The 24,495-nt window shown below is 33.7% G+C and overlaps 1 protein-coding gene across 1 annotated transcript in view; it reads left to right on the top strand.

The window, feature by feature from the left end:
• LOC145287919 (staphylococcal nuclease domain-containing protein 1-like) overlaps positions 1-24,495 on the top strand; it is an 86,254-nt gene that overhangs the window by 58,004 nt on the left and 3,755 nt on the right. Inside the window, exons 17-21 of the mRNA XM_080135869.1 lie at positions 3,391-3,526; positions 4,666-4,792; positions 6,011-6,077; positions 8,298-8,405; positions 19,569-19,817. Coding sequence (XP_079991995.1) covers positions 3,391-3,526; positions 4,666-4,792; positions 6,011-6,077; positions 8,298-8,405; positions 19,569-19,817 — 687 coding nt within the window. The remainder of the gene's footprint in view (positions 1-3,390; positions 3,527-4,665; positions 4,793-6,010; positions 6,078-8,297; positions 8,406-19,568; positions 19,818-24,495) is intronic.

Here is a 24,495-nt window from a genome sequence, read left to right as displayed (position 1 = left end):
GATATAGTCGAGTTTATTAAACTTTACAGACTGGTCCAGAGGCACATCACCTAATCCCTTACTAGCCCTTCATTTTAGGTGTGTGGTGGCATTTTGAATTCATTGCTGTATCTTAAATTATGTGCATGTTCTTTTGCATCCAAGAACAAACTCTAACATGTGCTCTTGTTGCTTCCTTAAGAATGACTCCCTAAAAAAAAAAGCTGTTCTTTCAATCTCATGTCAGAAAAATGTGATTTCATCACAAACTCTCACCAACTACCATTCTTATGAAACGAACCTTCCCAACGTGACTCTGTGATCTCCTTTCCTGTCACCCCACTGCCATGTTTGACAGGTTCTGAATGTTGTGACCTCAAACTAATATAATGGGATCCATTCTAAATCAATATCTACATACTAGCTAAAACTGGTAATCTACTAATGTAGGTTCTATTATATAATCGTAAGAAATTACTTAATATTAATGGGATACTATAGATCTTCCCTCCCCATACACGGAGCTGTGAAAGCAGATGATAAAACCCAACTGGTCTATTGAGCTCTAAAGGCTAATGGCACCATGACAGTTACTTAGTAAGGAAGCATCAAGTTCCTGGTTAAAGTTAGCTGAGAATAACTAAGGAAAGAAAACGGACATCTAGAATTATTTGGGAGAAACTAGCTGTTAGAGATAGTAGGATTAGCTCAGGGTAGACACTAATGATGGAACCTCAATGACACGCACGCACCCATGCTCAAGAAGTCGCTTGTATAAACCGATATGACTGCCAATACTAATAATGCCATGGCTAGAACAAGATAAAGAAAAAAAAAACATGTCACATGTTTGGGATGGTTTAAGCAGTTTAAAGAGAGCAGGTGCCTGTGTAAAAAGCAAGTCCTGGGCAACCACAAACTTTATAGGAAGATGTAGAGAATCCATGCTGCATTTATTCAGAGCCCAAGGAAATCCACACGTTGTGTAAGTTCTGAGCTGGCAATTTCTCAACCCATGTACAGCGCATGTTTAAAAAAAATGGTTGCAATTGAAACTGTACAGATTGCAGTTCCTTAAGGTGCTTAAAAACAATGACTATCTACAACAATGGAATTTTGCAACCAGATGCTGCAAATGATGGAGGATGACAAAAACTTCAGTTCACTGTTAATTTTCAGTGACAAAGCCACTTTTCATTTGAATAGCAAAGTTTATTGATGCAATGTGCGAATTTGGGGAATTCAAAATCCTCACAAAATTGTTCAACATAAGAGATTCCCCTAAACTAAACGTTTTCTGTGCTGCATCTTGTAATAAGGTTTATGACCTTTTTTGGAAAACTCTGTTACAGAGTAAGGCCATTTATGTTACAAAATTGAAATTGACTTTTCCTATTAATTAATGGAAGTTGATTCAAATGGATTCATTTTTCTACAAGATAGGGCGCCTCTCTACTGGAGCTCATCAGTTAGAGCATTTTTAAATGAAAAACTACCTCAGCGATGGATTGGTCAGACAGGGATCCAAGACATTGCACTTAGTGCTTGGCTTCCTAAATCTCCTGACCTTACAGGTTGTGATATTTTTTTTTTTTTTTTTTTTGTTCCTCAGGGAGAGGGGTATGAAAGAAAGTCTGTGTTCCACTATTACCAACTGACCTGGAAAACTTAAAACATCGAATAACAGCGATCCAATCGATTGATTCTGCTGTGCTTTAAACGTGTTTGGGAAGAATTCTCATATGGTATTAATCTTGTTCATGCTGCAAGATGGGGGGGTATATTGAGCACTTGTAACATGTAAAATGAAAGTTGATTGTAAGTAGAATACTTGTATTATAATCTTTATTTTTTTGCTGTTTTTCCTTCATAAAATATTTAATCGTGAAATAGGGTCATTCTTTTTGAATCGCCCCGTATTTCAAAATATAGGTGTTTACAATTTGTTAAAAAAATAGGATTTTTTAAAACTGTTTTAGTTTTTTATTTTTGATTGCAATAAATATTTGATTAATAGGAAATACAAAAAAAAAAAAAAAAAAAAAATTAATGTGTATTAGTGGTATGTATACATGAGTAAGCATAATACAGAAATTTTTTTTTGAAATTTATAACCTTGAAATGCATCACCACTCGAAAGTAATTTTGAAGATCTTGAATTGACAGGCAGATAATTTCTAGCTTCAATTAGAGCAAAAGTCAAATAGTATAGTTCATTTGTGTTCCAGAACAAAAAAAAAGCATTAATTTTCATTCACACATTAGTATTCTTTTTGTTTGCTCAGTAAGAGTTAATTTGTAATTGGCACCTGTGATTTGATTTTGACGTCAGATTTAAAAAAACTTTTTTAAACTCGTTCAAGATTAAAGTATATAAAAATAACATATTTACTAACCTTTTTAGTGTTCCTTTCAGCTTACTAAACAACTCCTGCAAAATCATGTCTTTGTATGTACACTGAAGAGAAAACATTTATCCCCCTCATCTTTTTTTTTTTTTTTAATATAGGTGAAAAATACTTGATAAATGGTCACTAATATATATATTTTACTTTAATATGAATTTTTATTTTATATTTTTTCATTATTCTAGTCAATTAAATTATTTTAAATTTAAAAAAAAAAATGTACACTGAACTTAAGTTAAAAAGACAATATTTTCATTAAATTGGTGGCTTTGTGAAAGCATGTCTTCAGTCCAATATTTTATGCCATCGTGAGTTTCAATTTCACAATAGACGATTTTTGCTCTTGTGCTATAACACTTCAGTTATTTTTTAACCGATATCGATCATCATAAACTTGTATAATTTTTAAATAAAAATTAAATTACTGTATCATTTAGTTATTAAATTATTAAACTTAATTGTTATAAAATTATAGTTAATTATTATGGTAATGCTTTTAATTTTATTAGACAGTGTAGATCTTTCAAATAGCTAAACAATATATGTGTGCGAGTGTCAGACGCAAAGTTATCACTATTTTAATGTAGACATTTTGCAAGCTTGTCTTATCTTAACTCCAGATCTGGCATTCAAATCCAATGCTCATGAGATAAAAAAATATACATCATATTGAATGATAGTTTTCCTTTTTCACTAGTTGTTGTCATTCTTGTCAGAGATTAGCTGTAGGTTGTTGCTTTTTTTTATGACTGATATCAAAGAGACTGTTGGATTTAAGTGTTTCAGTCTCCATTGTTGTCTTGCAGTTTCCATGGCTGAAAAGTAGTTTCTTTTGCTTTCAAACTATTGAATTAAAAAATACTGATTCATTTTCTTCTGTTTTAGTAACAAAAATAAAAATAGTTTGTATTTTTTTTTTTTTTTTTTTTTTTTTTTTTTTTAGAAAACTTTATTTAAAACAAAATTTACCTTGGTTTTGAAATTTGTTTTATTTCTCCTTCAGATTTGGTCTAATTATGAAGAACCTAAAGAAGAACAAGTTGTTGAAGAACCTCTTGAGCGGAAAATAAGTTATCGCAATGTAGTTGTAACGGAAGTCATGTCAGATTTGAAATTTTATGGTCAATATGTTGAAAATGGTAAATGAAATTGTGAATCAATTCTATTTTTTTTAATTTTTTTTCCTTAATATTTTCACTTGTAGTCAGTATTTCCTAACTTTTGGCATGACTACTGGAAGCGGTGACAAGACAAATCAGTTCCTTCACTTGTATTGTTTCTGAGTATTTCTCTTCTGAAGCGATTTATTGAAATAAAATATAAAAAAATGGACATTATTGAAAAATATACTAAAAGAAATTAACAAAATTATACAGATAAAAATAACACAATTCGTCTTTATTTGCACTTTTTTAAAAATTTTATTTGAAATTTTATAAGAAATGTTAATGAAATTATAAAAATAGATATTTTGATTTTAAAAATAAGTTTTATTTGAATTTATATATGTTTATGAAAGTAATATAAAAATAAAATTATTGAAATCAAAATAACAAAATTTCAAACATAAAAAAATGTATCCAATACATAATATTTACAAAATAGTTTAAAAAGATTTTAAAGTGTTTACAATAATAATAATAATAAAAAAAAGATAACACAAATGTTAAAAAGAAACCCAAAAAACTAACTTTAATTTCAATAATTCATAACTAAAATAAATAAAAAAATGAATGACCGGAAAAATGTAATAAAGAGTATATGTACTGTACATGGGTAATTTAAGCATGAGGAAAAAAAAAAAAAACCGAAGAAACTGATTTGCTTTGTCACCATTTTCAGTCGCAGTCATGCCAGAAGTTAGGAAGTATGTTAGCTGCCTATAACCATACATATTTCCAATTAAATTGGAATAAAATAAATTTTAAAAAAATTTTTCTCTTTCCTCTTCCTCATTGCATCTTTTTTGTACATATTTTTAAAGATTTTTTTTAACCGTTTTATTTATTTACTCTTATTTAAGCACTTGTAATTAGTATTTAAACAGATAATTTTCTGCATATCATTCACTGTTAGCAACCCCTACATAGTACCCCAGTAGTTGTTGCCCCTGATAGTAGCCCCCTACACCAAAGTGGCAATTTGCCTTGTTTGGGGTGAAAATGTAATAAAAAAAAAAAAAATTTGTTAAACTGTAGTTTTACTATTGTCCATTTTGACCGTTTTTAACAAATCAAAGGGAGATAATTGTTTTCATTGACCTTTCTATTGCTCTTAGGTCCACAGCTTGTTGAGATGATGGAACAACTCCGGAAAGATCTTGAAGGTAACCCTCCTGTACCCGGTGCATATACACCACGCAGAGGAGATCTCTGTGCTGCCAAATTCTCTTTAGATAATCAATGGTATGTTGTGATTGCTTCGATTTATTTTATATGAATTTTATTTAAATTTTAATTAAACTTCATGAAATTAAAAGCTCATGAGATGGTGAATAGTTTTATATTTTCATATGTTTATTACTCTGCTTCATCTGTTCATTATTGATTGCTGCTTATCTTAAGTTGTGATTCATTTTTAGAAATAAATCCAGTATGAGTTTTATTGAACTTTAAAACCATACAAAGCTAAATACAAAATACCTCGCGTTCATCTATAAAATTTTGAATTTCATTCTCAATCCAGTGGGGAATTTAGTAATTTTATGTTTTTGTCGCTGTGATTGACCATTTGATTTCAGGCTTGTATTTGTATGTGCATCTTCTGTAAAGAGAGGTCATTTACTACTAATAAAAAGAAATGAAGTGACTTTCTCATCAATATAAAGTAATGAACAATTGGAAGATGCATCCTTGAATGAAGCTCTCTTCAAAATTTTTAAGGAAGCACATTTATTTGAAATATGAAGCTATGAAAACAATAGAAACTATTAAAAATGTGCTCTAATTGATAAGAGAAAGATGCTTAATGTCAAATAAATTATTTCTCTTGAATGATTTGAAGTGGCAACTGTTTATGGCAAACATGAGTGTTTTTAAGAAATAGACAAGTGAAATATGACAGTTCAAAATTTAACATGAACTCTCTTTGATATACTTACATATCAAGCCAAATTTGTACACCAAAATTTACAGGAAATTATCAAGTATAATTTTAGTAAATAGTCTGTGACATTCAAGAGTAAAATTGGCACAATGTCTTTAGCATGCATTTAAAATATTTGTAAGCATTCATTCAACTAAAATGTTTAATTTCTACACTCACCATTCCATTTCTAAGAGACAGTTTTTCCAATGATTGATCTCACTTCAGTCTAAAATAGAATTTAAACTTGCAAATTGGATTTCATTGTGTGTTCATGCTTAACTTTGACGGATTCATCTTAAGGATATCCATTTTTGTTGCACTTTCAACTGATGGTTCACAAAATTTCATTTTTTGTCGTTTTTGCTTATCAAAAATACTAATTTTGGCACTTTCATTTAAAAAAAGAATAAAACTTTCAACAAAATAATCAAGTTTTCATTTAAATTTTTAAAAAAATTGAATTTTATTGTGATTTTTATTTTTCTTAAAGTTTTAATTGCTATTTTTATTAAATTTTCAAATTCTCTTTTCTTCAGGTACAGAGCAAAAGTTGAAAAAATTGTAAATGGAAAAGCATCAGTTTTATATATTGATTATGGAAATGTAAGAGACGTTTGGTATTTTTGCATTTTTTTTTCATATTCAAACCAAATTTGCTAAAGCATAATCTTCATAATGAATTAAGAAAAAAACTTTTTTCAATGTTCACTTTCTTTTCGAATTATGTTATAAAGTTCCAATTATGTTTTTGAAGATGTTGTTAAAAAAAAATTAAAATTGCTTTTAATTATATTGAAGATCTAAGATTGGCTGTTCTCTTCTATTTTTTAAAATATTGGTCGCTTCTTTATTATAATAGCAAAAATGAAAATATTGAATTTCACTTAAAACCAATGGTATCTACTTAATTGTCATGTTGTGGTAATGAACATATCCAAAAATTACAACACTTAGATGGAAAAAACTAGCCCTTCAATACTGCTTAAATCTCTCATGTCCATCAAACCCTGCAAACAATTGTTTTCCAACCACAACAGAAACTTCAATGGGAGAGAAAATATTATCAAACCATACAGCCTATGTATAAAAGATCTTCTTACAGAAGCCCAAATAGATACCACAGAAATCCAGGTTTTCCTCAAACCAAAATCTCCACCTTGGCTAATTAAACAGCCATCGGTAAATTTAAACCCCAAGAATGTAACAATCTTCTAAATCCAACACACATCACTAACTTATACAAATAACTTCAATAATATATTAGAACAATATAAAAACTGGACACGCATCTACACAGATGGCTCCAAAGAACTAAACAAAGCTGGAAGTGCAGCCATATCTAACAACATTATACTACAAAAACGTCTTCCAGACAACTGCTTAATTTTCAATGCTGAATCAACAGCCATAGACCTAGCTTTAGACATCATCCAAAAAACCAAGTCAAACAAATACTTAATATTATCTGATTCACTTTGTCTTAACATCATTATATAACAAAAACTTGAACAACCCCTTAATCATAAACCTCCTGGAAAGAATCACCTCCCTTTCCAAAAACACTGACATCGTATTCTGCTGGATTCCCAGCCACATAGGACTCATAGGCAACGAAAAAGCTGATACAGCAGCAAAAAAAAATCTTTAAAAATGAATATCAGCAATACAAAAGTACCTCACACTGATACAAACCCCTTATCAACAAATACATCACTTCCAAGTGGCAGGAGTCATGGAATGCCTGCAAGAATAACAAGCTCCAGCAGGTGAAGCCCAACCTCGGGAAAAGAACAGAGGGCGGGACCTCTAGCTGGGGAGAAGACAAGAAAAGAAGAAACAGTGATGACAAGACTAGAAGTCAAACTAACAAGAATAAAAATAGGCCATACTCACTTAAACCACTCATATCTCCTAAAAAAAGAAAGCCAACCCATCTTGTATACCTTGTCAAACACCACTCACAATCAAACACATATTAACTGAATGTACTGATTTTGTAACAGTAAGAAATCGATTCTACAAAGAAAACATTATTAAAGAGTTATTTGATAAAAACAATCCCCACACCATACTCTCATATCTTAAAAAAAAATTGGCCTTTATAAAAAAATTTAAAAAGAACCCTTTATACAATGGTCCTGGATATGACCTAAAGCTATATCCGATGGTGAGGCCCCAGCTTGCGGGCCTTGGGAAGTGTGGAGCCACCTTTTAATTGCCATTGTTTCCAGGTCCACTCTGACCCGGAGTGGTAGTACCTGTTAGGGTCCCAACTATGGGTTAAATAGAATCCGACTTAAAAAACAAAAACAAATATACTCCATTAAAAACCGTACCTCAAAATAACTAGATTCGGCATTAAATAACCTGAAAAAGGTTTATATGCCGTAAAACAAAAACAACCAAACAACAATTACAAAAAAGCAGTGAGGCAGAAACTTATTCATAAAAATAATTATCAAAGACAATTAACAAAAATTAAGTCGTAAAAAAAAAAAAAAAATGCAGAGTTAGTATCATAACAGGGGAGGTAAATATTTTCCGACAACTATAAATCTTAGGCCAATTTAACAAAACTCGATATTTGCTAATTGTCTTCGAAAACTGTTTTCATTAATAATATTCTACTTTATTGCTTTTTGTAATTTTTGGATATGTTCATTACTGCAACATGACAATTAAATAGATACCATTGGTTTTAGTTGAAATTCAATGTTTCAATTTCCAACTTCTGCTATTACAGTGGAAAAGTGCTAAAAATTGTAATGTTTTAGTTATCTTCCTTAAAATCATCAGACTCACTTTATTGTCTTATTTTTGTAGCGGGAAGAAGTTCCAAGTACAATGATGAGTGCTTTACCAGCCTACTTCCAGCACATACCAGCAAAAGCAACTTTATTTGCGTTGGCCTGTATCAATCCACCTGATGATGTATGTGATTTTTGTCTTTTTTAATCTGGGTCTGGATCCAAAAATATCAAATTTCTTTAACCTGATGGCTTTTTTTCAGTTTTGTGTCAAATGTTTTTAAAATATTCAATTATTTCCTTTGGTACTTGTAAAAATCTTTTTTTTTTTTTTTTTTTTTTTAACCAAGCATTTCAGGTGAGTACATTGTGTCATGTCAATATAAATTCAAAAAATTATGAAAAATAATCCAGTAGATGATGTGCTAGAAGTATTTTAAATAAAACATCAGCCACAATCAGGTTCTGAGAAAAAAATGGCGGTAAATGTAGTCAGTTATTGATTGTAGTTACTTGCCCTTGGATCTTGCCAACACTATAAAACTTTATAAATTGCTAAACTTTATTTTTTTTTTTTGTAATGGAAATTGCTTCACATAAGGCATGAAGCCACTTGATGGTAGGAACTGAGAAAAATACTACTTCAAGGTTAAAAACTTGCCAACAATAGTTGCTAGATGGAATAGAGTTTGACCTAGAAAACGGCATTTCTTTCTTTGTTGTCAGAAACTTAACTCATGGATTGGAGAACTAAAAAGACAAAATAAGGGAAGCAAGAGTGTTTTACTTGTAATTATTTTGCTACTGAATCATTTTTTGTAATTTTTGGAATTAATATTAATTTCGACAAGATGCGCAAGTATGTAATGTTTTCACCTAAAGTATATTGGTTTTAAAGATCAATTTACACAAGCACTTTTTCATTTTTTAAATCTGCCTATATCTTCAAGAATATTCTTTGTTGCAAAGTTTGCCTTTTTGGTTTGTCATCAAAATCAATAGACATCCTTTTCTAGGTCCTTCACAATCTAGATTACAATTGCTGAAAAAAAAATAAGTGAAACCCCAGAAGCAAATAATGGCTTATTTGTTCTTAAATTCCTCACTTCACTAGCTATCAAAAGGAAAGAGGAACTAAAAACAAAATATCCACCGAACAGTTTGCGAAATGATGACAGAACATTATGCCAGACAAATGTTTGCTGTGGTCTGGGGTTGAAGAATGCCCCCATACTATATTACATTAGTATTTAAGCAATTTACTCTCCAAATATATTAATTACTGTTAGAAACATCTTATTTCATGTATCCCTACTTATATATAAAAGGCACTTTGTGTGTGTGTGTTTGTTTTCTATGGACTCCAAAATGACTAAACTGTTTTTTAATTTCACACAAATGTACTTTGTATTTTGGTGTTCTTAAATTTGTTTTGTATCAAAAATTGATAATCGAAAACAAATTAAAATTCAAGAAATAGTCGTGCATTTGGCATTTTTGAAGTTTTATCGTCACAAGCAGAAGGGGCTAATGTATATATAAAAATTTTATGAAGTCAACAGTAGGTTATCTACAGTGCAACATAAACTACAATGTATTGTGGACTGTCACCACTGGGAAGCATGTGTATCTTCCTCATGGTGCTCAACTATTGATCCCCAACTAGCAGGCAAACAATCGATTTGATTATCGATGACAAACGTATTTGAAGTGTGGAACATTTGTTGATCCTCATTCAATCTCGAACAGTGTTCAATCTCCCTGCTAGTACACTTATGATAAGGAGAAATAATAGAATTTATTATGTATAAATTTTCAATGTTTACTTCAACAGTGCTCAATGCGTAAGTAAATCTATTAGATTGATTAGAAAGTGCTTGCGGAATTTTTAATTTTGATTCTAAATAATGTATTTTCAAATAAATTTTTGTTATTAATACCTTTACTTTTTATATCATCTAAACGTGTTTTTTGCTTTATTTAATCGTTTAAATTATAATCGTTTTAAAACAATTGTCTTTTCACTGGTGCTCCCAGATCAGGCTGTCTATTGGCTTCCTGAGACGAAATGCACCTACATTGATTTGTTTTTGTTTTCTATTCTCTTTTGTAAAACCTAATTATGTTCTACGAAAAACAAAAACAAAAACAACAACCCTCCTCCCCTCCTTTCTTTTTCCTTCCCTACTTCCCGGTTGACTCTGTCGGTGGGGCATTAGAATATGCCGACTGCCCCCCTGCAGAGGGTATAAGTCCCTCAATGGGGCCACCTGTTGACCGTGGGTGGCATCCCGTAAGGCTTACGAACGGAATCCTGGTGGTTGAGTAGATCATGTCCAGGATATTTTAAGGACATGAGATGCAACACACCTCTTTGGCCCTTACTTAAGCTAAGACGGGCGGTTGGATAGGCCCGATCCAATCAATCGGTTGGTCACGCCTAGCCCTAAATCAGACAGACATAACAAGAAAATATGCTTGCACTTCCCACACTATACAATAAATTGATTTAGTAAGCGGTGGCTGGAGGGCCAATCAACTTGCTGAATAATGGACTAAACACGACTGAAAAACTGAAATTCTTACTGAAAACGAGGCCTTCAGAAAGAAATTGAAGAACCACAGGTGCTTGAATCCACCAGCAAGAAGAGTATACTTTTCCTGTATCCCTGTTGGGTTGGGGCGAATGGGTATCCCCCCCAACACTTCCCATATAGGACTCCGAGGTGGGTGGGGAGCATGAAAAATGAAACAAACCAAATATATTAATGGAATTCAGAAAGCCTCAAAAAAGAAACCACACCGAAGTATCTGATGCCAGTAGTTCTGACACTGAAACAGAGCTTTATCAAAAAAATCAGAATGTTCCCCGCTTCATAGTTATAGAAGCAACTGAAGGGGAACCAATAACCAAAATATCCCCATTCAAAATTGAAAAGATTCTATCTAGCATCAAACCTAAAATGGTTAAAAAACAAAATAATGGTACATTACTTCTCGAAGTAGAAAACCAAAAATATGCTGTTGAAATTTCCAAATGGAAACGTTTTAACAATCAAAATGTTAAAATTTACCCTCACAAATCTCTGAACATTAGCAAAGGTGTAATCAGGAGTATTGAATTATCACTGTGCCCCTTGGAAGAAATTCAGACTAACCTACAAAAACAAAACGTCACTGACGTTAAAAGAGTCCAAATTAATAAACTTGGCGAAATAATAAAAACAAATACTTACATTTTAACATTCAATACTCACCAAATTCCAAACAAAATTAAAATAGGGTATGAAATGGTAAATGTTGAACACTACATACCAAACCCACTCAGGTGTTACAATTGCCAGAGATACGGACACCATCGAGACCGGTGTACCCGCCCTCCAATATGTATAAGGTGCGGAGATAATGAACCTCATACAGATTGTAAAAAAGAGCCAAAATGCATCAATTGTCAAAAAGGCCATAGCGCCAATTCAAAAGAATGCGACAAATGGAAGAGTGAAAAAGAAATCAACAAAATAAAATATACAAAAAATATTACCTTCCAAGAAGCTCGCAAACTATCAGAAAATGCAAAATATTCTGAAATAACAAAAAAAAACATACAGCAAACTACCAAACCAAATAAACAAACAAAAATAAATTCACTCAACATTAAATCCGAGGACATTATTAAATTACTTAATGAAATGAAGGAACTTATGGAAGAATTTAAAAAAATTATAAAACAATTCAACAATGAAAAAAAAGTTCCTATAACTGAACAAACCTCTCAAGCTAAAACTAAATCAAATAAACCCATAAAACCCCAAAATACAACACCCATAGAAACATCTCCACTTACAGAGGGGAAAAAACAGACACCAAAATATGCCCATGAAGAGAAAAGAAATAAACCTCCACTCAAAAAAAGAAACTAAAACAAAACTAGACAGATCACGCTCAAGTTCCAGACCAAGAATCCCTACACAAAACAGATTTGAAGAAATGGACATAGAAGACCGAAGATCTGATACCAATGACTAACAAAAAACAAAAAATAATCCAGTGGAACTGTCGCGGTTTAAAAACAAACATGAATGAACTGCTTCTGCTACTAGCGCAGGAGCGCCCTGCAGTGGTGTGTCTTCAAGAAACTTTTCTGAAACCAGGAGACAAAATTAATATTAAGCAATATGAAATTTTTGATTTCACTCATAACTTTGGGGGCAGTCAGAAACGATATACCCCATAGCAAAATAAACATAACAACCAATATCCAAGCAATTGCTATTAATGCCACACTACATAAACCAATGACAGTATGTTCACTATATATACCTCCAAACGATGACATAGATAAAAACGAGATTAAAAAATTGATTGATCAATTACCCAAACCTTTCGCCCTATTAGGAGATTTCAATAGTCATAACATACTATGGGGATGTAAAGACACCAATAAAAAGGGCAAAACGTTGGAAGAATTTATCAATGAAAACGATATATGCTTCCTCAACGATGGAACACCTACACACATCAACCCAACTGGTGGAAACCATTCAGCCATTGACCTTAGCTTGTGTGATCCATCACTATATATGGACTTAACCTGGAAAGTATATGATGACACTTGCTGCAGTGACCATTTTCCATTAGTGATAGAAATTCCAGAATTCAACAGCGAAAAACTTCCCAGATGGAAGCTAAATAAGGCCAACTGGCAATTATACAAAGAAAAATGTCGACATAAGTTGAATGATTCAGAGACAAACAACACTGTAGAATTTTTTACAGAAACACTAGTAGAAATTGCAAATGAATGCATCCCTAAAACTTCAGCATCTAATCGGTACAACAGACCCTGGTTTGACAAATTTCGGGAATCCATCAAATTGCGAAAAATTGCACTGAAGAAATTTCAGAAACAACCCACAACTTCAAATTTGATAGAATACAAATTAAATAGAGCTAAAGCTCGTAGGGTAATAAAAGCAGCTAAAAAAGAGAGTTGGGAAAAGTATGTCAATAAACTAAATTCCTCTACAGAACCGAGAGTAGTATGGGAGATGATTAGAAAAATTTCAGGTAAACATCAATCAACACCAATTAAACACCTGCTTAAAAACATCAGAGTAACCGATGAAAAGAATATAGCAGACCTACTAGCCGAAACTTTTTCTCAAAACTCATCTAACCAAAACCATAACTTTAAATTTATAACAATTAAACAAAATATCGAACAATACAAACTAAACTTTAAATCAAAAAACCTAGATTATAATAAACTACTTACATTAACTGAATTAGAAGATTCTATTAAAAGATCCCACAACACAGCCGTAGGACCTGATGAAATCCATTACGAATTCCTGTGACAACTCCCTTTGGAATCATTGAAGTTGCTACTAAAAATTTACAACAAATTATGGACAGAAGGTGAATTTCCTGACTCGTGGAGGCAAACCACAATAATAGCAATACCAAAACCAGGAAAAGACCATTCGAATCCACAAAACTACAGACCAATCTCACTGACTAGCTGCTTGTGCAAAATAATGGAGAGAATGATAAATGATAGATTGGTTTGGTACCTAGAAACCAACAACCTTATCTCCAACCTACAATGTGGATTCCGTAATAAGAGAAGCACAACAGATCACTTGGTTAGATTGGAAACAGCCATAAGGGAAGCCTTTATTAGAAATGAGCACCTATCAGCAGTATTTTTTGATCTGGAGAAGGCCTACGACACTGCGTGGAAATATGGAATTATGAGAGACTTGCACGAATTTGAACTAAAAGGCAGACTCCCACAATTTATAAAAGGATTTTTATCTGACCAAAAGTTTAGAGTCCGCATTGGAACTACTTACTCAGACACCACAAATCAAGAGGAAGGAGTACCTCAAGGTAGCATTTTATCTGTGACACTGTTCAATATTAAAATGAACAGCATAGTGAAATGTTTGGACCCTGGTGTTGAGGGATCTTTATATGTAGATGACCTACTGGTATTCTGCAGATCAAAGTATATATGCACCATCAAACGCAAACTCCAACACTGCTTAAATAAATTAGACAAATGGGCAATGGAAAATGGATATAAATTTTCCCAATCAAAAACCAAATGCGTTCATTTCTGCCACATGAGAAAACTTCATAATGATCCTACATTGAAGCTTGGAAGAACAATAATCCCCATCGTAGAACAACACAAATTCCTGGGCCTTATATTTGACAAAAAACTGTCATTCATTCCCCACCTGAAGAATCTAAGAAATAGTTGCAACAAAAGACTGCAACTACTACGGGTAATAGCCCATACAGAATGGGGAGCCGATCAAGAAACACTAATGAAATTATATAGGACTTTGATAAGATCAAAACTCGACTATGGTAGTTTTATATACCAATCAGCCAGAAAGTCCTACCTAAAGATTTTAGATCCAATCTGCCATGGAGGACTGAGGTTAGCTCTCGGTGCTTTTAGAACATCCCCAGTTGAAAGCCTCCATGCAGAGGCCAACGAAATCCCTATAAATATAACTAGTTAAAAACTGGGTGCACAATATTACACTAAATTAAAAGCACAACGAAATAATCCAGCATATGAAGCTACATTCAATCCGAGATATAAAGAGGCATTTGAAGCAAAAAGAAAGGCCATAAAGTCCTTTAGTCTTAGAATGAAAGCAATACTGCAGGAATCAGAAATGACTGTAGAAAATATCCAAGAACATATACTACCTAAAACCCCAACTTGGATACTTAAAAAACCAAAAGTAATCTTAAACTTCAATGAACTCCCAAAAGCGAAATCCCACCCTAATATCTACCATGAAAAAGCCTATGATATTCTCCTAAAATATCCAGACCATCTACCTATTTTCACCGATGGCTCTAAAGCGTGGCCTTCGTTATAAAGATGGCCGGCCAGCTGAAAAAATGACGTCATCGCCGAGGTCCCAATAAGCAAGATATGTGGAACTCTTAGACTGTCAATAATGAACAGTAATTTTTACAGACAGTGTTACAAAACTTCAAAATTGGATTAAAATAAAGAAATAAAGAAAGAACACAAAAATAATAAAAAAAAACAAGTTATTTGTTTAAGTATGTTAGCAATTGAATATTTCGTTGTATTATAGATTTTAAAGATTAGAATGCGTTCTTTAATTACTTATAAATTACATTTTAAAAAGTGAAGGAACACGATTTGATTTGAAATAAACTTGAAGTTTATTTAATATAATTAAATGAAAATTACGCATGTAAGATTATGAATATTTGAAGCAGAACACAAGCAAAACATTTGATATGAGTTAAGACAATAAACAAATATTAAAATTAAACTTTTTTTTTTAAATCAAAATGAATATTTTTTAATCAAAATGAACCACAATATTTTTTCAAAATCAAAAACAATATTTTTAATAAATTCATGAAATATTGCACAGTAAAAAAATAATTAACCTAAAGAAAAAAATCATGTTTCTTATTTAAGATTATTTCACCACATAACAAAAATAACATGCAAAATCATTTTTTTATATCCATATTTTCAGTTTGTTAAAATACGTGGGTTTGTATTACTGTACACATAGATTCGAAAAAGTTGTTAAAAAACAAATATATAACAAATAAATGTTATCAAAGGCAAGATAAGTTACTTTTCTGCCAAACTGGATATATTTTTTGTGTTTTTATTCAATGTAACATGTTTATTCAGCTCGAAAAACAGTGTTTACCGATGTATTCGAAAATTCCAGATGGCGTCTGATTCTCTCTTTAACACTGTAAGTTTGGGAAAAGATGTTATAAATACAAAACCGGATAAAATACTGTTAAAAACTCGCTCAATATATGTTTCCGTGACATAGGTTGACATATATTCGGCGGGTTTTTAATAGCATGTTGTATAGTTTTTTATATCCCAAACTTACCGTGATAAAGAGAGAATCAGACGCCGTCTTGAATTTTCGAATACATCGGTAAACACTATGTTTTTCGAGCTGAATAAACATGTTACATTGAATAAAAACACGAAAAATATTTGGTAGAAAAGTAACTTATCTTGCCTTTGATAACATTTATTTGTTATATATTTGTTTTTTGACAACTTTTTCGAATCTATGTGTACAGTAATACAAACCCAATTACGTTAATGAAATGAAAAGACCACGAGTGAACGCGCGTTTTTTTTTTTTTTTTAAGTTTAGTTTCATATATATATATATATATATAAATAAGTATTTTTAAATTTTATCTTTCTAGCTTTAAAAAAAAGTTTTAAAATTTTATCAGCCGGCATAATTTATTTTTAAATATTGAAAAATTTCAGGAAAATAAATTTTGGCTAGATTTTTAAAACACGTGTTTTAAAGAATCGATGTCTCGCATTTTCATTAGTTTTGTATGCTGTAAAAAATTTTTTTTTTAATATTAGCAATTTATTTGAAGCTTCTTCTTTTGAATGGTAAAAAATTTAGGATGATAATATTGAATTAAATTATAGTTACATCGTGTTAAATACAGGGGGGGGGTAGCACGTTAAAACTTACTTTGCTGAATGGAGATGGTGTAAAATCTTTTTTTTTTTTTTTTTACTGCATTATAATTCTTTATCTTTCAGAAATTAAAATACTGTCACTTTTTGGTCCTTTATGATAATTTCCTCAGCAATTTGGAACGATGCACCGTGAAGGCATTTTAATAAAAAAAGAAATATTACACTGACTCCAAGACGTTACGAGTGCCTACCGGTGACTACCAGTGTCACCGGTAAGGACTATCCGTGATGACGTCAGCAGATTAAATTATTTTTGCCCACCGGCCATCTTGTCTTTTAAGACGGTCTTGTCTAAAGACCATAATAGAGTGGCATGTGCTGCAGTGTCGAATGAAAAAACTCTTAAAAAAGCTCTTCCAACAGAAAGCTCTATTTTTACTGCCGAAATATGTGCCATCGACCTCGCACTCAGCATTATAGAAAAAGATGAACATAGGAAATTCCTAATTTTTTCAGATTCACTTTCCGTTTTGACATCTCTGAATAACAAAAAACTTGAAAACCCACTAATCATCAAACTAATAAATAGAATTGATTCACTATCCGAACACAAAGAAATATTTATATGTTGGATCCCAAGTCACATTGGGATAAGAGGAAATGAAAGAGCCGACTTAGCGGCCAAATCAGCTCTAAACTTAAAACCAGATACAATAAACATACCATATACTGACTTCAAACCCAAAATTAATCAATTCATGCAAAATGGCAACGACAATGGAATAACAACACAAATAACAAATTATACCAAATCAAACCCATACTGGAAAAATGGAGACAAACTCCCCCCAAATCCAGAAAAGAACAAGTCGTTATAAAGAGAATACATATTGGCCATACAAAACTCTCACACTCCTTCATTCTAAAACAAGAACAACAACCACAATGCCCATTCTGCCAGAAAACTTGCACCATTAAACATCTTTTTGTGGAATGTAGAGCTCTAGATAAAGATAGAAAACAATACCCCAAACACAACAGCATGAAGAAAGTTTTCGAAAACAACTGTCTAGAGGAAATATTATCCTTTTTAAGAGTAACAAGGATCTTTACAAAAATATAAATCATTCTCTGAATCAACCCAACTAAACCTTATGAAAGAATATATGAGGATATATAAAACTTAAAAAAAAAAAAAAAAAAAAAAAAAAAAAAAGATCGTTAGATATTAAAACAAACAAAACTATTGAACTATACAGAATTGATTGATACTCGACGTCATAAAGTTCTTTGAATACATAATTTTTTTTTTTTTAATCCTGAGTTTGGCATTGAATAACCTGAAAAGGGTTGATATGCCGTTAAGCCAAAACAAAACCAAACCAAACCAATTGTCTTTTCAGAATGGTGAATACAAGATGGAAAAAAGTAAATTTGCACAATTTTCTTATTTCAATTCAAGCTAGGCCGAAAAGTTGCTGAAACAGCTTGTGATATCAATGAAACGTTTATCCCAGGAACTACTACTGAATGCACAGCACAATGATGGTGTAAGAAATTTTGTGGCAGCGATGAGTTTTGAAGATGATGCGAGTGGTGGTCAGTCGTCGGATGTTGACAACAATCAAGATCCTTAGTTAAAATCAATCCATGCACAACTGTTGGAGAAATTGCTTTTAAATTAGAGGTAACGTATATGACTTGAGAGATTGGAAAGACAAAACTTGATAAATGAGTGCCTCATAAATTTAACGTCAACCAAAAGAAACGCTGTTATGAAGTCTCCTCTTTCATGCAACAAGAATGACTCATTTCTGGACCAGGTGATTTGTGATGAAAAGTGTGTTCTGTACAAAAACCGGCAGTGCTCACCTCAATGGTTAGACGCCAATGAAGTTCCACAACACTTCTCGAAGCCAGAGTTTCATCTAAAGAAGGTCATGCTAATTGTTTGCTGATTTGTGACTGGTCTCCTCCATTAGTTTTTTGAATGCAAGTGAAACCATTACAGCAGATAAGTACTGTCAGCAAATGAATGAAATGAATCAAAAATTTCGACAACACCCAGCATTAATCAACAGAAAAGGCCTAATTCTCCTTCACGACAATACCCGACTGCACGTTGTTAAACCAACCCTGCAAAAGCTGAACGAATTGGGCTACAAAGTTGCCTCATTCGCCATACTCTCCAGACCTCTCACCTACCACTTTCAAAACATCTCGCAAATTTTTTGCTTTAAAAATGCTTAAAAAACCTAAGCAATATCAAAAACGCTTTTAGTGACTTCATTGCCACCAGAACACCAAATTTTTACCTCATTGGCATAAACACACTTGTTTTGTGTTGGCAAAAATGGGTTGATTCTAATGAGGCTTATTTTGATCAATAAATTTTTGTTTGATCCGAAATATGTTTATCTTAATTTAAAAGTTAAAAACCGCATTAACTTTCTTGTCAACCTGATAAGTAGTGAATTATGAAAATATATATTTATGGCAATTTAGCTACACGGGTATGTGTTTCATCTCCATAGGGAATTGTCAGGCTACATGCACAGAATTCTATGCACTTAGCTTGATGAATCTCTATAGGGGGTCAAACACAGATGCCTTAATTGCCATAAATATATTGTCATGCCTTCTATGTATGTATATATATATATATATATATATATATATATATATATAAACCAGCATTGATAAAATGACATTATGTGTAAATTCAGTTTCCTGAAATTATCACAAAATAATCTTTTTTATGATGCATCAAATTATGCCAACCACCAAGGGTAGATTTTTCTTTTGAAATGTTTGGTAATCTAAAAAAATGTTTTTTTTTTATTTATTTGAATACAGGTTGATGCTAGACAAGAAGCTGTTGATGCGTTAAATCATGAGATTCTAGGCAAACAGATGGTGGTAAATACTGAATATAAGGCGAATGCTATTGATTACGTCACTTGTCTGCTGGGAGAATCTCAAGAAGATGTTGGCCTTGGTCTCATCAGTGATGGTCTAGTTTTGGTAGAGATGCGTAAAGAGAAACGTCTCAGCAAGCTAGTTGCAACTTACAGAAATGCACAAGACAAAGCCAAATCAGCCAGGGTAAGTGATACAAAATGATTTGACTCTGAAAAGTTTTAAATAACGATTCCTTTTTCTATTCAGAAAATTCCTGTACTGTTGTGTATGTCATTGATGAAGATAGTGATTTAAAAAAATTTTAATCAAGGCCTGGAGGCCACTCAAAGACGAGGGTTAATTAGTGTACTGTAGTCAATGGGAGTAATCGTAGTAATTGTTAGTGGAAATTGGATTACTTAAGAGTGGCTCATCAAGAACTTGTTTACGTTGGACTTGAAGACGACCATATTGTAGTCAGCTGGAAAGCAGGGAAATGGAAGAGAATTCCACAGGTGTGCAGTTCTAAGAAATAAGCTTTGTTTATGGAATTTACGTTGAGGTTTAGGTACAGATAAAGAGTGGGGGAAATTATTGATTGTGGTTTCAGCTAGACAGATGTTTTTCATGAAAGTCGGGCAAGGAGAGACCATAGTGGAGCTGAGACAAGCATTTGCCATGAAAATAACAATAAAGCAGAGACAAACTCTTTACATCTCTTCTGTGGGGAAAGAGATTGCAGGGAAGAGAAAAGGGTATTCCCATGAGGTTACAAAGTCTATTTTGAACTTTCAAGGCAGAATAAGATGCTTCAAGCAGCTCCTGCTCAGATGTGGCAACAATACTCCATCCTTGAACGTACTTGGCTCTTATCAGGTGGAGAATTGCATCAGCAGTGAGATATCTATTGGAGTGATAGAATGATCACACGATTTTTCCAGCAGCTTTAGCAACAGATTTAATGTATGTGTTTCATTTCAGACCAGGAGTAAAGATCAGACCCAGAAGCTTGTCAAAACATGGAGCCTCCCCAAGAGGAGTCATTTATTTCAGTTGATGCCAGACGAGAATCTAACCGTTGATCATGTAAATATAACTATAGAAGCTTGGTTTTAGATGCATTAAAATTAATCAGTTACCTCTTTCCTCATTGCACCATGTGCTCAAGATTAGAAATCAGTGACCTTAGTCATTTACGCCCTTGAAGTGTTGCCATAGATTGTAGTGTCGTCAGCATAAATGTCTTCGAATGATCTTAGGATGTGATTTGAGAGATCATTGATGTAGATCAGGAAGAGTTTTTTTTTTTTTTTTTTTTTTACATAGGCATCACCACATTATCAAGGCCAAGAGGCCACTCAAGGATAAGGGTTAAAGAGTGTACAGTAGAAATTGGACAATATAGTAATCATTAGTAATGAAAATTTGGTAAATTTGATAACTTATATGGAACGGCTCATCAAGAACTTATTTACGTTAGACTTGAACACAACCATATTGTAGTCAGCCGGAAAGCAGGAAAACGGAAGACAATTCCACAGGCGTGCAGTTCTAAGAAAGAAGCTTTGTTCATGGAATCTACGTTTAGGTTTAGGTACAGATAAAGAGTGGGGGGGAATTATTGATAGTGTTTACAGCTAGACGAGTGTTTCTTGTGAAAGTTTGGCGAGGGGGGACCATAGATTGAAGCTCAGACGAACACTTTCCATGAAAATAACGATACATCAGAGACAAACTCGCAACATCTCTTCTGTGAGATAGAGGTTGCAAGGAAGAGAAAAGGACATCTCCTACGAGGCTACGAAGTCTATTTTGAACTCTGTCAAGGCAAGACAAGTCCTTTCTAGCAGCTCCTGCCCAAATGTGGCAACAGTACTCCATCCTTGGACGTACCTGGCTCTTATATAGATAGAGAATTGCATCAGCAGTAAGATATCTACTGGATCGATAGAAGGATCCTACCATTTTTCCAGCGGCCTTGGCAACAGATTTGATGTACGTGTTTCATTTAATATCAGGAGTAATGGTCAAACCCAGAAGCTGGTCAAAACATGAGGCCTCCCCAAGATAAGAGCCATTCATTTCAATTGATGCCAGATGTGGATCAGAATGTTGATGATGTAAAGAGAGAAGCTTGTTTTTAGATGCATTAAAAGTAACCAGCCACTCCTTTCCCCATTGTACTACGTGCTCAAGATCAGAGGAGAGAGAATTGGAGAGAACTTGGTCGTTTACTGTCTTAGATGTGCTACCATAAATGGTAGTGTCGTCAGCATAGATGTCTACAAATGATGTAAGGATGTGATTTGGAAGATCATTAATGTAGATCAGGAAAAGAGTTGGGCCCAGGATGGACCCCTGAGGGACACGGGCATTAATGCTGTGAGCTTCTGATTTTTGCCGCCTCAACTATTACTCTTATGAACCTATCAGAAAGAAATGATTTAATAATTGAGAAGACATTTCCAGCAATACCATAGCTAGAGTATGAAGTAAACCTTTATGCCATACCCTATCAAAGGCCTTAGATATGTCAAGAGCAATTGCCCTAGAAAGGTTGCCTCCGTCGAGAGATTTGCTAATCCTATGCGATATAACTGTAAGCACATCTGCTGTAGATCTAGCAGAACGGAAACCATATTGAGTGTCACTAAGAAGGTTATTTTTGTTGAGATGTTTGATTACTTCTGTATTTAACACAGATTCCAGCAACTTACTCATGACGCACAGGAGACTTATTGGCCTGTACTGAGAGGGGGATGAGCGATCACCTGAATTCTTAAATACGGGGCATACTGATGAAATTTTCCAGGGAGATGGGAAACTATTCTCCTTAAGACAACGTTTAAATAGTTTTGTAAGTATGGGCGCTAGTTCAGGTAGAAGTTTTTTGAGTACTATAATTGGAATACCATCAGGGCCAGTTGCTTTTTCTGGAATCAAGGTTTTTGATTAGCTTGGCAACATCACGTACAGATATACGTATATCACATAGCGTGTTTTCTGATACAGGAGGAAATATTGGGGGTTGGCGGCCTTGATCGCAAAGGGTAGAATTAGCTGCAAAGTTCTTGACAAAGAGTTTGGCTTTGTCTGATGCTGACGAGATTACCTCAGGTCCATTGATAATAGTTGGGATGGAGCACACGCTTCTGTTCAGGATTCTGTTTGCTATTTGCCAAAACTGGTGGGAACCAAGCCGCTGCTCAGCTACTTTGGACTTAACAGATTGAGCATACAACTCTCTTGCATTCTTTATTACTTTCTTACAATGGTTGCTGGCAGTCCTGAAAGCGGCTTTAGTTTTCATACATCTATTACGTTGGAAACAGTGGAAAAAGTGATTTCTGTGCGCAATGGCAGCAGCACATTCTGGAGAGAACCATGGCTGGCTATTAGGTTTGTGCTGAAACTTTTTTGAGGGTATGAAACGGTCAATACCTACAATTAACCATTCCGTCAGGTCTAATACTATAGAGGACACATCCTTTTTAAACATGGAATGCAGAGGTAGATCAGATATAAATGTACGGAAGCTATCCCAGTCAGCCTTAGTGTATCGATATACTGTACGATGGAGAGGTACGTCTGGGGACATTACATTTCATTTTTATCTTAATTGATACAACAGAGTGGTCGGAAGATCCAAGAGGCGACAGAACAGAAACTGAACATAGTTTAGGGCAAGTTGTGAGAAAAATGTCTAGTAGGCTCGCATACTGGCTGTCATTGTCGGGCACACGGGTGGGTTCCTGAACAATCTGAGTGAGGTCAAAGGCAATGGAGAAATCATGACAGAACCTCCCCTCATCATCGGTCTTGTTAGAGTGGGTCAACCATTCGACGTTGTGAACATTGAAGTCACCACATATGTGAATGTTAGCTGAAGGATAAGCAGATAGGACTTGGTCAATTTTCTCAGATATGCTTTGAAAGATAGTAACTCCGCTGTTATGGGGGCGATAGAGAGTAAATATAAATGCCGTAGTGTGAGCTAAAGCAACCCGGAAGCACATATAGGGTAAGTTAGGATCTTCCCTGGAGATGTCCCTACCACATGGAAAGTTATCCCTAATATAGGCACAAATTCCATGCCCATGGCGATCTTGGGGGTCAGATTTAGAAGTGAAGTTAGAGTATCCTTTAATTGCAAACTCTTCTAGGGAAATAGCCTGTCCAATGCCAGTTTCACTTAAAAATAAAAGGTCTGGTTTAGTCTCCTGTAATTGGGTTTCAACCTCTGGAAGGTTAGAACATAGACCCCTGATGTTGGAGAAGGAGACATGGTAGTAGGGGTCTACGTTGGAAGTTGGAGAACCGGGTTTAATTGTGTATTTTTTCTTGAAACTTGTCATGATGACTTTTTGGAATTTGTGGACTAGGTCGTCAGATTTACTTAGAGCAGGACAGAGAGGGGAAACTAAGAGAGAAAAAGAAACGAAGCATTTTTTAAATTTTTTTTATTTGTAGCTAATGATAAGGTAAAGCCGTAACAATTACCCACTAGTATGGCATCGAGAGGCCCCACCAGAAGCTACTGCATGGTCCAGAATCCATTCACCAAATGGCAATACAGCAGCCCCAGTACTTTGCACCTGCTGATAGGACAGCCTCCTTAGTGGTTAATCCAAGGTTCGGGTCCCTGACTATCAGGCGGATAACGTCAGCCCAGACAAAACGTTTACCTCCAGCACCCTTACTAGTGACATGGCTACAAGGATAGACATAGAAACAGAAAATTTCCGCCATCTCTGCCAACTGTTCGCACAAAATACTGCCAATCTAGAAAACAGCTTTTTCTTCTCCCTTTGTCAGAAAAATCACTCATTAAAAAATGAGGACTGAGGGACAAATAAGAAGAAGCGAGAGTAACAGTAGCTGC

The sequence above is a fragment of the Euprymna scolopes genome, chromosome 11 (genome assembly GCF_053919585.1).
Source record: "Euprymna scolopes isolate OS-2025 chromosome 11, ASM5391958v1, whole genome shotgun sequence".
Lineage (NCBI taxonomy): Eukaryota > Metazoa > Mollusca > Cephalopoda > Sepiida > Sepiolidae > Euprymna > Euprymna scolopes.
The sequence above is the reverse complement of the archived record's forward strand: the minus strand, read 5'-3'. Positions and strand labels throughout refer to the sequence as shown.